This window comes from Haliotis rubra, unplaced genomic scaffold (assembly GCF_003918875.1).
Source record: "Haliotis rubra isolate DU_JTF1 unplaced genomic scaffold, ASM391887v1 Scf79, whole genome shotgun sequence".
Lineage (NCBI taxonomy): Eukaryota > Metazoa > Mollusca > Gastropoda > Lepetellida > Haliotidae > Haliotis > Haliotis rubra.
In genome coordinates this window covers 331,677-346,396 of record NW_025767512.1, presented here as the reverse complement: position 1 = coordinate 346,396, position 14,720 = coordinate 331,677, and the positions used below count along the sequence as shown (strand labels likewise).

The 14,720-nt window shown below is 38.0% G+C and overlaps 1 protein-coding gene and 1 long non-coding RNA gene across 4 annotated transcripts in view; both read right to left on the bottom strand.

Annotated features, from left to right (window-relative positions):
• Positions 1-361: 361 nt before the first annotated feature.
• On the bottom strand, positions 362-8,194 carry LOC124261169. Its single transcript, XR_006894268.1, has 3 exons — positions 8,177-8,194; positions 5,480-5,483; positions 362-443 (listed from the first exon to the last, which is right to left on the bottom strand). It is a non-coding gene; the product is annotated as an uncharacterized LOC124261169 (long non-coding RNA).
• A 331-nt stretch (positions 8,195-8,525) lies between these two features.
• Positions 8,526-14,720, bottom strand: part of LOC124261154 (receptor expression-enhancing protein 1-like) — an 82,528-nt gene continuing 76,333 nt past the window's right edge. For all 3 annotated transcript variants that reach the window (XM_046695479.1, XM_046695478.1, XM_046695480.1), the window contains one exon: positions 8,526-13,413. In XM_046695479.1, coding sequence (XP_046551435.1) covers positions 13,315-13,413 — 99 coding nt within the window. In that variant the 3' untranslated portion in view covers positions 8,526-13,314. The remainder of the gene's footprint in view (positions 13,414-14,720) is intronic.

The following is a 14,720-nucleotide window of genomic DNA, read 5'->3' as shown; positions in this document are numbered from 1 at the left end:
CCAATACATACCACCATATGCACAAGTGAAAAAGACACTGATATCCAGATGCAGTAATATCCATATTTCATAATCACTAACATTCTAACGTTATCCTTATTATCACCTAAATGATCTGTTTCCAAACAACTGTCCTCTTCTTTCTGCACTTCTATCTTCTGTCATTCTCTTCACGTCCTTCTCTCCCTCACTGTTAGCGTCCTACTGGGAGGTACATGACCATCCCTGAGCCCCTGTCAGAACTGCCCGCCCCTCCCACCTCCATCCCCGACCCTGCCCATCTCCCTACCTCCGTCCTCCGTGATGCCCCTCACTTCGTCGATATCGACCTCGATGATGACGACACCCCCACCCAGTCCCCAGTTCGAGTCTTCCTGTCACGTGTGTCTGGATTCTTGAGGAGAGTGTTCCGTGTCAAGATGGACGCTTAGAGTGACATCTTGCTACGCCTGGGATTCTCGAGGAGTGTGTTCTGTGTGAAGATGAACGCTTAGAGTGACATCTTGCTACGTCTTGGATTGTTGAGGAGTGTGTTTGTGTGAAGATGGACGCTTAGAGTGACATCTTGCTACGTCTTGGATAGTTGAGGAGTGTGTTTGTGAAGATGGAGTGACATCTTGTTACGTCTTGGATTGTTGAGGAGTGTGTTTCGTGTGAAGATGTGTTAGAGTGACATCTTTGTACGTCTTGGATTGTTGAGGAGAGTGTTTGTGTGAAGATGGACGCTTAGAGTGACATCTTGCTACGTCTTGGATTGTTGAGGAGAGTGTTCTGTGTGAAGATGGACGCTTAGAGTGACATCTTGCTACGTCTTGAGGAGTGTGTTTGTGAAGATGAGAGTGACATCTTGTTACGTCTTGGATTGTTGAGGAGTGTGTTTCGTGTGAAGATGGACGCTTAGAGTGACATCTTGCTACGTCTTGGATTCTTTAGGAGTGCGTTCCGTGTGAAAATGGACGCTTAGAATGACATTTTGCTGATTCTAGGAACTTGTGTTAGTGATTATCTTGGACCTTTAAAATACGTATAACGCTCTTAATATTTTGGACCTTTCGGACTTTTCCATGTTTTGGACATTTTGATAATTTTGGATTTTTTTACCTTTTATGGTAAATACGTACGTACTAATACTAAACCTTTACTGTTTTCGGACTTTTCATAGAATTAGGACATTTTGGACAACCAATGAAAACTTTTGGCTCTTTTGGACACTTTTGGTTATAAAGTTTTAATTTTGGACTTAATTAAATCATTATACATAAATGCTTCTTGTTTTGTGTTTTTTCCCATTAGGTCGTTGTTTTTCAAATGACGTCGTTACATCTCCCCTGTTTGTCATCCCGGTATACCCGTGCTGTAGTGGGTTTAGCACACAGTGTTGCCATGATCTATAGGCCGATGTTTGTTGGTTTGTTTAGCACCGTATTCAGGGTATTCCTGCTGCAGACAAAACCTGTGAATGCTATCGGGGCTCGGTGACACGCTGTCGTCGACGACGCTGTCCACCCGATCTATGGACCTAGTCGCCTCGCACATCCAGTAAGTTTTCTGGGAAGTAGTTGTCCGGTCCAAACTCCCTACTGGGTCATTAACGTGCCAACCTTCCATTTCCATGAGAAACAATCAGTCAACTATTTAATGAAAGTGACTTACTACTTGGTCATATATTTAGACGGCTTAAAAGTGTTTTCCACTTACGGTACTAAAACACAGAAAAGGAATTAAAATACACATAATTAGAAAGCAAAAAGATATTAACTGAAAGTCATCCAACTAATTTAGAATACATGTAAAGAGTGTTTAATTCAGAAATTGAAATAAACAAAGTACCTCACGACATTTAGGAATTCCAAGTCCAAACATTGATTACACAACAGTCTCGTTTCCTGCTGACTGCGTTCCGTCCTATTGCGCAACTTAGTACAATAACCAGTCTAGAATTTTGAGACCTATTCATTCAAGAGACGTTCCAGCTTTTAAGGCAAAATACACTCATACTGTTAGACTTCTGGTCTGTACAGAACCTGAAACAAAAAACATCTTAACAAGTCTAGAATATCTTGGCAAGTTTAGATAATGAAGTTATTCTCTGCGCTTTGTAAGAGACAAAGGTAACAAAATCTTACCTGCAGAATGTTAGTGTAACCATGGTCACAGTTATACCATTTCAATTTCAATTGCACAATTTCAACATGTACTTCAAAGTTTCACGAAGGCTATATAGTTTGTCAATAATGATTCCTTAAACAAACATACATATGGGGGCGTTGTTGGTGAGCTGGCTAAGGCGCGAGGCTAGTGATCCAGTGAGCTTGAGTTGTGACATGTGTCCTAGTCCATGGGGAGTTCAGATTGATAATACGATGTGCCGTTGATTCTCTGGGATTTGTAAGAGACAAAGGTAACAAGATTTTAAATGCAGAGTAAATGTGAGTGTAACCATGGCCTCAATTACACTATTTCAATTTCAATTACACAGTTGCAACATGTCCTTCAAAGTTTCGCGAAGGCTATATAGTTTGTCAATATTGATTCCTTAAATAAACATACATATGGAGGTGGGTGAGCTGTCTAAGGCGCAAGCGAGCTTGAAGTTCCGGGATCGAGCCCACCTGTGACCGGGTGCAAAAACCTTGGTGTCAACTTTGTGTGCAGACTCTTTCAGTGTTGTCACAACCCCTAGTGTACAGTACACAACCCTGTGCACTTAAAAGAACCCACGAATCCGTTGGTATATGACCAGATGGTGGCCACATGAATATGTGCAAACACCAAGTTGCGGGTACAGCAACGTGTGTAAACCTTGGATATGTACTATGACTATGTGTCCCAGTCCACTCAGCTGTAAATGGGTACCACGTAAGGATGGGAAAGCCACATTTACTCGGTGCGCCCATTGGCTGCAAGAGTTGTATGATCGCCAGGGAGTTGAGATTGATAATACGATGTGCCGTTTGAGCATGCAATGATCAAGGGAAAATCAAAGCGCCTTTGGGCAGCTGAGCTGGGTACTGGCGCTATACAAATGTTAGTAGAATAATTTTTTATACGATGTGTATTTTTATCTGTTTTGAAACTCGACTTTTCTATCTGTTAATGGTAGACACCTTTGTTTGATCCTTTCAGATAAGCTCGTCTAGCATAGTACTACATTGCCAATATGGGCATTGCACCGTGTACAAATTGAACGTGGCGCCAACTCAACATTTGACTTGCAACATGACTGGGATCCTGATTAGCCGCACGTCTTCCGAGTAGAGCAGGAAGAGAACCGGTCACAGTATCACGTCACGTGATGCTATATGACAGTCTCGTGAGATTTATGACGTCGCCATGACGACACTTTCACTATTGACGCCGCCATATTGCTGAGACTATCTTACCATACCATATCGCCTATCATCTGCTCTTGTTTGCCTTGTGTTTTGCTCATCTCCGAATCTGAACACTATGAACTCTTACACCCAAGGTATTTCTTTCTTCTTAATTCGTGATTCTGACTATCTTTCTTTGTTTTTTCGACTAATTTTCTTAAATAAATGTGAAGTAGCCGAGACCCACACCTGTTGGAAAGAATACACACGCTACTCAAATCAACCATTTACCATTTATATAAAATTGCAACCTTTTCAGGTATTAATAGCAAAACGGCAGCCACTCAGTCTGTCGTAGGTGCGGTTTTGTCTCATTCAAAATATTTACTTTCCTGTTTTATTCTGAATAGAGAGCATCCATCGGAGTTGAAAATTAAATCATGAATTTTGATTAAATATTTCAACACAAAACCCAACATACGACATTTTGTCAGTTGGAACTATAGCTGTCTTTTTTACGTAATTTCTACCTTTAATCTGATAAACTATAGATCAGTGCTAATAAAGTGCTAGAAATATTCGACCAAACCATAAATAGTTAGAAGATTTTCAGAAACTAATATGAAACTGCCACTTTTCATTACTGGTAGGCTTGAGTTTGAAGTAAGCTACAAGATCCTGTCCCAGCCATCCAGGGTTTCCATTTCCTTTCAACACTGTGCCCTTTCCGAAAATAACTTAAAATAGTCAAATTGATTTCGTGAAATAAACAACAGTTAATACACACTATCCTTCAGTGTCTGTTTTTAAATTTTTTTATTTGATTTACATTGTAATTTCAGTTGATTTTATTACCACAAAGGTTTGAAATTGTAATACCATCTACATAAAAAATGCAACATGGAAAATACACGAGATTCACCTACAGAAAAAGTAAACTTGGATTTGATGTACAAGTACTAGTCAAGTAGTAGAGTTGTAAACATTCTAAACTTTGAGCTATATATCAGGAGATACAGCTGCCTGTTTCATTTTGTTCCGTAACCATGGTGATGATGCTTACAGGGTTTCAAATAGACCAGTTTACACAAAATATTCAAAATGTGTTGTTTCCCAACTAATTATACAAGAGTTCTACTGCAGTGAATAATGTACTGTAGCTGCATCTAGTTTATTGGCATTTATAAATGAGAATCCCGATTTTGTGCATTTGTAACCCACATGAAATTCCACCTGTGACATAAAACAATATTTTAAGCAGAATTATTGTGAAAAAATAGAACTAAAAGTACCCAAGGGAGTGAAAATATATTGATATCTGAAAGAGGTATTGAAACCCAATGTCAATGACAACAGACTTTATCTGGAGCAATGTGCTATAATGATCTTTATGGAGGTTGTGACAAATATATGGTAAATATTATAATCTGGAAAAACGGTATAGCCTTAAAATGCTCCATGCTTAAAATGCTCTATTAATCCAAACACCGGCAACACTTAAACTGTAAGAATACACATCTTTGGCTTTCGAATTAGACAGAAGACCAAACTCAATCACTTGGCACCAAGTGTGTCATAATGAAAGGGGGGTAACTCCGGCCTCGGAAATCAAAGGTCTCATAATGGCATAACATTTCAAAAATTGTATTGAGAGTTCTACTTTCAATATGTGGAAAATGATTTTATAGTTTCAAACATTGAGCAAACTCTCAAAAATCGTAAACACTGCGTCTAAAACTATTGGGTTTCCTATCGAAAGTATAGGCAGTTGTTATTAGCAGCAAATTTTAAAAAAGGCGAACACAATTTTAAGTGATCCTACTCACACTACTTTTTCGGAATATTCATCATTACCTTCTGGACGCAGGCTGCGTATGCCGACTTTTAGAACAAACAGGGTTCGCCACTCATTTGTATTAGATGTATTAACAAGAAACTCAATGAATAACTTGTCTTCCAATTGTCCAAATTCTAGTCAATATCAATGTCTATGTACTAAATTGATGTATTCATGTCCTGATTATTTGCAATGTTATATATGGCTGTTTTATGAAAGAAAAACTGGAGAACTGCATATGATGCAAAACACATTTTCATTGGGATAATAAAGAAATTATCTTATCTTAACTAAATTTAATTCTTCACATAAGATCAGTTTGCAAAACGAATCTGTCTATCTATCTGTCTGTCTGTAAAATTGTGCTTGGTGTGTTTATATTTCACCCTCATTCCTTCTTTCCCTGCAGCTCTTGACCTCGTGATCAGGTTCCCTTTGAACTTTGACATCTGGGCCCCTCCTCGCCAAGTGGGTGTCTTAGGGAATCAGCAGTTTACTGTTAGACTGTAGTTGTGTAATTCATGTATTGATTTCACGTAACCATTTATTCATTAACCAATACATACCACCATATGCACAAGTGAAAAAGACACTGATATCCAGATGCAGTAATATCCATATTTCATAATCACTAACGTTCTAACGTTATCCTTATTATCACCTAAATGATCTGTTTCCAAACAACTGTCCTCTCCTTTCATACACTTCCATCTTCTGTCATTCTCTTCATGTCCTTCTCTCCCTCCCTGTTAGCGTCCTACTGGGAGGTACATGACCATCCTTGAGCCCCTGTCAGAACTGCCCGCCCCTCCCACCGCCATCCCCGACCCTGCTCCTCTCCCTACCTCCGTCCTCCGTGATGCCCCTCACTTCGTCGATATCGACCTCGATGATGACGACACCCCCACCCAGTCCCCAGTTCGAGTCTTCCTGTCACGTGTGTCTGGATTCTTGAGGAGAGTGTTCCGTGTCAAGATGGACGCTTAGAGTGACATCTTGCTACGTCTGGGATTCTTGAGGAGTGTGTTCTGTGTCAAGATGGACGCTTAGAGTGACATCTTGCTACGTCTTGGATTGTTGAGGAGTGTGTTTGTGTGAAGATGGACGCTTAGAGTGACATCTTGCTACGTCTTGGATTGTTGAGGAGTGTGTTTCTGTGTGAAGATGGACGCTTAGAGTGACATCTTGTTACGTCTTGGATTGTTGAGGAGTGTGTTCTGTAAAGATGGACGCTTAGAGTGACATCTTGCTACGTCTTGGATTGTTGAGGAGTGTGTTTGTGTGAAGATGGACGTGTGAAGATGAGGACGCTTAGAGTGACATCTTGCTACGTCTTGGATTGTTGAGGAGTGTGTTCTGTGTGAAGATGGACGCTTAGAGTGACATCTTGCTACGTCTTGGATTGTTGAGGAGAGTGTTCCGTGTGAAGATGAACGCTTAGAGTGACATCTTGCTACGTCTTGGATTGTTGAGGAGTGTGTTCTGTGTGAAGATGGACGCTTAGAGTGACATCTTGCAACGTCTTGGATTGTTGAGGAGTGTGTTTCGTGTCAAGATGGACGCTTAGAGTGACATCTTGCTACGTCTTGGATTCTTTAGGAGTGTGTTCCGTGTGAAAATGGACGCTTAGAATGACATTTTGCTGATTCTAGGAACTTGTGTTAGTGATTATCTTGGACCTTTAAAATACGTATAACGCTCTTAATATTTTGGACCTTTCGGACTTTTCCATGTTTTGGACATTTTGATAATTTTTGAATTTTTTTACCTTTTATGGTAAATACGTACGTACTAATACTATACCTTTACTGTTTTCGGACTTTTCATAGAATTAGGACATTTTGGACAACCAATAAAACTTTTGGCTCTTTTGGACACTTTTGGTTATAAAGTTTTAATTTTTGACTTAATTAAATCATTATACATAAATGCTTCTTGTTTTGTGTTTTTCCCATTAAGTCGTTGTTATTCAAATGACGTCGTTACATCTCCCCTGTTTGTCATCCCGGTATACCCGTGCTGTAGTGGGTTTAGCACACACTGTTGCCATGATCTATAGGCCGATGTTTTGTTGGTTTGTTTAGCACCGTATTCAGGGTATTCCTGCTGCAGACAAAACCTGTGAATGCTATCGGGGCTCGGTGACACGCTGTCGTCGACGACACTGTCCACCCGACCTATGGACCTAGTCGCCTCGCACATCCAGTAAGTTTTCTGGGAAGTAGTTGTCCGGTCCGAACTCCCTACTGAGTCATTAACGTGCCAACCTTCCATTTCCATGAGAAACAATCAGTCAACTATTTAATGAAAGTGACTTACTACTTGGTCATATATTTAGACGGCTTAAAAGTGTTTTCCACTTACGGTACTAAAACACAGAAAAATAATTAAAATACACATAATTAGAAAGCAAAAAGATATTAACTGAAAGTCATCCAACTAATATAGAAGTTAGAATATATGTAAAGAGTGTTTAATTCAAAAACTGAAATAAGCAAAGTACCTCACGACATTTAGGTGAGGAATTTCCAAGTCCAAACATTGTTTACACAACAGTCTCGTTTCCAGCTGACTGCGTTCCGTCCTATTGCGCAACTTAGTACAATAACCAGTCTAGAATTTTGAGACCTATTCATTCAACTGGATACATGAAAATTAATCAGTATTATTTGATACATCTAACCACTTGTATATTGCAACACTACGCTCCTTCTAATCCTTGCAAACACGTCGTGCAGCGTGCTCTGTCGTACAATGTGCTCTGACAAACGGAAATCTGAAACTCGTGGAAATCTCAAAACGAGGCTTTGCCGCTAGAAAAGTTTGGCGGTCTGGTACGGACAGGATATTATATCAGTCACATTGTACGTTACAAAACTACACTGAATAAGCGCAAAGAACACATAACAGGTGTAACCAGTGAGCCAGATGAAGATGGACGCTTAGCGTGACATCTTGGAACGTCTTGGATTGTTGAGGAGTGTGTTTCGTGTCAAGATGGACGCTTAGAGTGACATCTTGCAACTGTTTGGATTCTTGAGGAGAGTGTTCCGTGTCAAGATGGGCCAGATGAATTGTGAATGATATTACGACCTCATCAAACAGGGGCAGTCTGTGACGTCTCAGTTAAGGTCATGCTGCCAACACTTAGCCATAAAATTAAAATTGATTGAATTGGAAGTTGGAGGGGAGGGAGAGAGTTCTGGTAATATGATGCTTATATTATCTTTTGACAGTTGTATGTTCCCATGGTCTACTGGTAGTTCGACTGATTTCATGGTGCAGTCAGACGAAAGTTGTCTTCAATTATTCTAAAAATCAGGCAATGTCATCCATCAGTCTTTCCAACCAAAAACAAAAAAGAAGTATATGTATAAAAAGTCATATTTTTTATTGAACGTTTGGCTGTTCAAGCACCTTATAAAACATGATCATGGGAAAATATAGCTCTACACCACATATGTACACCTGAACACCCTCAATATCACATGATAACTGAACAGCTAACCAATGTATAACAGCAGCACCGCCGGGGGCTGGAAGTCAGGGAGGGAGGCACAAGTCAGAACAACACACCTGGCCCGTCCAGGCTCAGCATAACGTGGTTTAGTGGCTCGGTCAACTTCCAGGTAGCTCAACACAGCACTCCAGACAAGATGTCCATCTCACTCCAGCATATATTTGTAGCACATCAACACATTCAACATTGACTGTTAGTGGATTTGTACATGTGTTTGTGCTTATGAAGATTTCAGTTGTTTTGGTAAACAAAAATGTACTGAAAGTTACGATTTGTTTCAGACTAATCTTGGGTTTAAAAAGATATGTGTACTAATTAGAGCAATATAATTACCATTCTATCTGAAGTGCTGTGTTAATCTACCTTGTATATCATCAGTCTAAAACAGGCTAATTGATTAGTGCATAACAAGCAGATTTCCAACATGGACAACGGTCAAACAGGTACATCCTTACCTTGCAACCTGACATCTATAACCAGTTTAAAACAAATTACAATAGTGAAGATCTGTATCACCAACATAAATAGTTGTGTATCATCATCTACACATGGCACATACAGCGCCACGGACGGCATATAATGCCCCACTGCCTTTCCCATTGGCATGCACACTTACCGGAATCTGTTTACACAATCATCTCTTGACACATCTTGTAGCATATGTACAGTTTTATACCCAGTGCTAGAAATAATGAGCTGCCTGGGCTCCTTTCTGTTTTCTCCTCTAGTTTTTAGGTCTAGAAACACTAAATCACTTCTACATGTTGACTATGAGAAGGACCAGTAGACTTTCATCCTTAATTTTAAAACATGCATTCCTCAACTTAAGATCAATTTTCAGTTTGGTTTTCAAATATCGAAACTGACTTCCCGTTCATAAAACCAGTAACAGGTGTTTTACAAAGCCATCATATCGCTTTGACTATTATTGGTCTATATCAATTATGGCAGTTATTACAATCACAGTGCTGACAGCACTATATTCAAGTGATTATTATGAAATACAATATAAATTAAAAAATTCCTTTAATATTCCATACATTCCTAATAAAAACTATAACTCCCTTCAAACAAGATAATGCTCTTTGAGTACACTAATAATGACCATTATTCATAAATCAAATATATTCGAAAATAACTATCACTACCTGTAGTCACAACCAGCTGCATCTACTATATACATGATATAAACATCAGCAACCCCAACCCGTGAAGAGCTTGCTTCATAAAACAACATTCTGTTAACTCAGTCTACTGCTTCCAGTTGTACGTCATTCAGATCTGATAGAGTTTCACATTATTATGCAAAGCTTGAGCATACGACTAACACTATGCAAGACTCCGTAATAAAGGTTTAGAAACAATATATGCTTTCTGGATTAAATTACCCCAACCCAAACTGAAAATTGCATTGATTAATTCTATGATATGTACTGTTTTCTGAATATCAGTTGTGTGGTTGTTATCAAAGCCTTTGTTTGGAGCATGATCAGTTTATATTCAAGGGTTCAGTTAAAGTTCAGATTCACAGACAAACTGATACAAATACATTCCATATATGGTAATTAAAATTACATGAAAAAAAAAACCGATCTAAAAAATGTAAGAAATATGCAAATAGGACAGACGTAAGATGTGAAGACAAACTTAAAATCTAATTTGTTCACAGAAAAAATATTCGTTGAGTTGCCACAGAGTAACCATTTTCAGGGCTTCCATTTTCTGACTACTTGTGGCTTCATTTGTTTGATTTGATCTGAAGATTACAGAATGGAAGTGACAAATCAAATGCCTGTCAACAAATTCCACTTTACCTCCATCTTAAGTAGGGTTATTTTTTTTGTCAAAACATAACATAAACAAAGACAACCCAAACACAAAAAACCTGAGGGGAATTAACCTACAGAGGTCATCACAACTCCACAGTTGGGACAAAACGAACAGAAATGTTGTAAAAATCATGATTTGACTGAATGGACCCAAAGATAATCTTTTCCCTTAGAATTACACAAATCTGAACTTTCTTGAGATGGACAGAACAGACGAAATATAGTGCACAGACCCATGAGAGTGAAACTAAGGAAGTTTCAGTGGAATGTTTGGAGAACAAAATACAGAATGCCTGAGACCTAGAAAATAAATAATTGCAAATATTTGCACCAGTTGAAAGATTTACAGTCTGAATAAAACATTCACAAATTGGAGAGAACAGCCATTAGAGTCATTAACCCTGGCACATGATAAGAAACAGTTTGACTGACCGTAGTAAGACGAGTTTGGATCAATCAAGTGATTGATTTGATTGATTTGTGTACAGGGATCAGATAAGTTTGATTGCAGGTTCACACGTCCAAGTCCTGCACAAAACACTACAGAAATTAAACACTTCAAATCTCCACTCATTCATGCCTACATTTTACACTGTTCAACTACACAAGTACGAGACCTTTAATAGAGAAAACAATCTACTGGCAGAGGTAATCTAAGCAATCACACACCACACATTTCAACTAAATTTCTTAACCTCTCCGTTTTCAAAGAAATACAAACTGAATATTATTTTATACAATTGTTAGTAAATATCATAACCTCACAAACGCAAATGCTGAAATCTTGTGGACATTGTGCCTAATCCAATACCTATTACGTGGATCATCTAAGGACTGTTTTGTTCCATTCTTGTCCCTTGTCAAAAAATAAAACACGGTGCAGTGATGTAAGCATATAAGTAGGAGTCATTACAGTAGGATGAGTATTGATGAGTGCTGATGAGGATGTGTCTCCCATAGTCCTGGTGCTTGCATCTGTGAAGTGTTGAGCCCAGCAATAACCTTGTGTGGAGTGGCAGCGTGCATCCATCCATTCAGAGAACAGGCAAGACTTGTGACAAGCAATGTGAGACAGAGTTAAAAGCATACCCTTTACCCGAGCAATCTAGTTGTACGTACTGAGATGAGACTAAATATTTGTTAGTGCATGTACAGACACCCTTTATGAATTAATCTCCACATGATAAAATGTTCTGTCACATTAAAACCATGTGTTCAGAGATGAGAAAATGAAAAGAGTAAGTGGCGCTTTTTCCACCCAAACTTGAGAATGGGAAATGTGAAATTTGTTAAAAATCACTCTCAAGACAAAATGTGGTTTCTCTACATATTTCCATGCCTGCTTTTTGAAATTCATTAATATTTCACCAAAAATTTTGAGGCAATACTATCTCTTATCATCACATTTTCTATACATATTTTATAAATTCAATTTTTTTAAATATGTGATGTACAACACAAACATACTCACATCTTGCATATTTATTTTCATCGAGAGAGCTGTTGAATAAAACCAATGTGCACTTGTTCAAATAGAAACAACCACTGGGAGTTTTTAAAGAACTCTCCCATATCCTAACTGACCAAACCTTTCCTACCCATCATGTGGTTGAAAACAACTGTCACAAATTAGTGTACGAATGCCGAGGAATTCATCCCATTTCTTCTTAAAATTTCCCCAATCCTTAAGGACATTTTACCATTGTATCAAAGGATGGAAACACTCAAGTCTTGGTCATGGTAATGCTTCAGACATGTGGGAATCACACAACACATAAAATTTTGTACTTAAATCGTACATTGAATTTAGTTGCTATGTGCTCTGGGGTTCCTTTCACGAAGCAACCTTTACTAAGGTCAACCTTAACTCCCATTCTTTAACACTGCACTTAGGTTACCTAAGTGACTAACGATCACCTTAGTGCTTTGTGAAAAGAGGCCCTGGTATGTTATTTTTGTAATGTAAAAATAATAAGTACATAATAATACTTTTTGTATTTTTTTTGTAATGTTAAAAGTTTTGGTCAAAACTAGATCCATTTGTGAAACAAAAGCAATAGAAAACTCAAGACCAGTTTAGATACATGAAATCTGGACATGGCAATCTTCATAGTGATATAACATTAGTGATGATGAACCGATTATTTCTTTCAGATTTCCACACCCTTGTCCTGTTAATGTAAGTGGGGGGAGAATTAAAAGCTGTCATCAGCTAAACAACGATCTGGCAACAACATTAAGAAAAATCGACTATCATGGCCATTTTTCAGTTGTTGGGTTTTCAACTATCAGTCAAAACATTAGACTTCAGTGATTAACACCACAAACGCTATACATTTCAAGACGACTGCCTCGAGATAAACCAGACACACCACACCACAAATAATTCTTGATGGGATATTAGGGAAGGTTTTGGTAGTTGTTTCAAAGGCAGTAAGTTACACAAGCAATTACGTTCAACTTGAGATAAGTTACAACAATATTAATGCATATATGATGAAAGATATATTTACAACCTTAAAAGATAATGTAAATTCTCAATGGAGATCTTGAATGAAAGCCAAGGGTATTCCAAAAGTTTGAGTCATCATTTTCAGTCCATGGACCATTCACGACCTGACCTTGACCTTGGGTCAAGGTGAAGGTCAAGGTGAAGGTCACAGTGTCCGCTGTTGTGCAGAAACATGAAAGACAACAGAAATGGCGATAATATCGTCATCGTTCCAACAAGGATTCCATCTCAGCAGTAGGGATGCGAAGCTATGGTTACGAAAGTGGGAACTTCCTGAGATATTATTGGACACTGTCCGGGCTCTATTTGAAGATTCCTGGTTGGGTGACACTCTTCCGTGTGCTGCCCTTTGGACGACCGCGGTTTCGTGGAAGGGTGCCATATGTGACGATCTTACTTTGCTGAAAAGAAACATAGAAAAAATTAACACACACACACACCAAACCACATAGAAAAAATAAATTACTGATCCAAAATATTTCCTTTGAACATCAGTTTGCTTTGGAACTTCAAACTTTCATGAGGCATGAATTGTTAATATCAACGAAAAGTGGCATTTGGAATTTGAAAATTAGGCTAAATGTTACATAGGTGAAAAGAACAACAGATACAAAAAGAACGGATTATAATGAACCAATTATTTGAAGTTCAGAACCCCAGAAGCAGATGTTTACCGATTCCACTACACATGCAGTGTGCTTATCAAACAAACCATTAGCAATCACAATGTCAGAATGAAGTTTGCAACCTATTCAATTTGCCCAGACTATTTTTGGTCTATTCATTATTTAAGCAGGACTAACACAATAATTTGAGCTTTCTATCACATGATAGATGTTACTACTATTATGGTTACTTGTATCATTCCCCTCAATCATGGATCAATAACTGCCCATACAATAGTTTGGTTGCGATTCACTTGTGTATTTGTGAATCGAATGATATTCTTTCATGAATGAAATTATTTTTTTGTAGTAATCAGAATCGAATATTTATGAATATATTTAAGAGCGTTTTTCACTTTAAATTTGTTTGTTGTGTTTGTTGTTTATGTAAGTGAGATACGATTCAACCTGAGCAATTACACATCATGTTTGCTATTTCAGTTCCATGATATTAAAAAGCATAACCAAATCTGATGTCAAAACAAACCAAAAAGATACACAAAAGGCAAAACATTGTAAACACATGTTTTTGGTTATTTTTTCCTAAATTGTTTGGTTTCCTGAAAATGACCAAAATTAACTCTAACATTTTACATTTATTTATACATATCCTGTTTTGGTTGACAACAATATTGTTAGACAACATGGTGAGGACTTTCATATGTTGTCATGGCGATCATGAGCAGTTTCATACAGTACTTCATCAAATACATGATCGTAATTCAAAAATCCTTTCAAAAGTTGAAGGTCGGTAAATCATCTCTAAACTTATCTTGCAGAATAACAAAAAGGGAAAGTTTGACAATAGAATCACAACACAAAGCTGCAGTTGGCCAAACTGAAGACGGAATATAACTGAAGATCTAAAGAATGAGATGAACATGGACGTAGACTGACATTCAGTGAGTCATATTGCTATGATCAAGTCAAACACTACACTGTTATCTAATTACTAGCTTCATTAACTAATTCTAACTAAATACACTCACTGTACTTGTACACAGTGGAACTAGTCTATGGGTTTTGTCTTCTAGACGTATTAA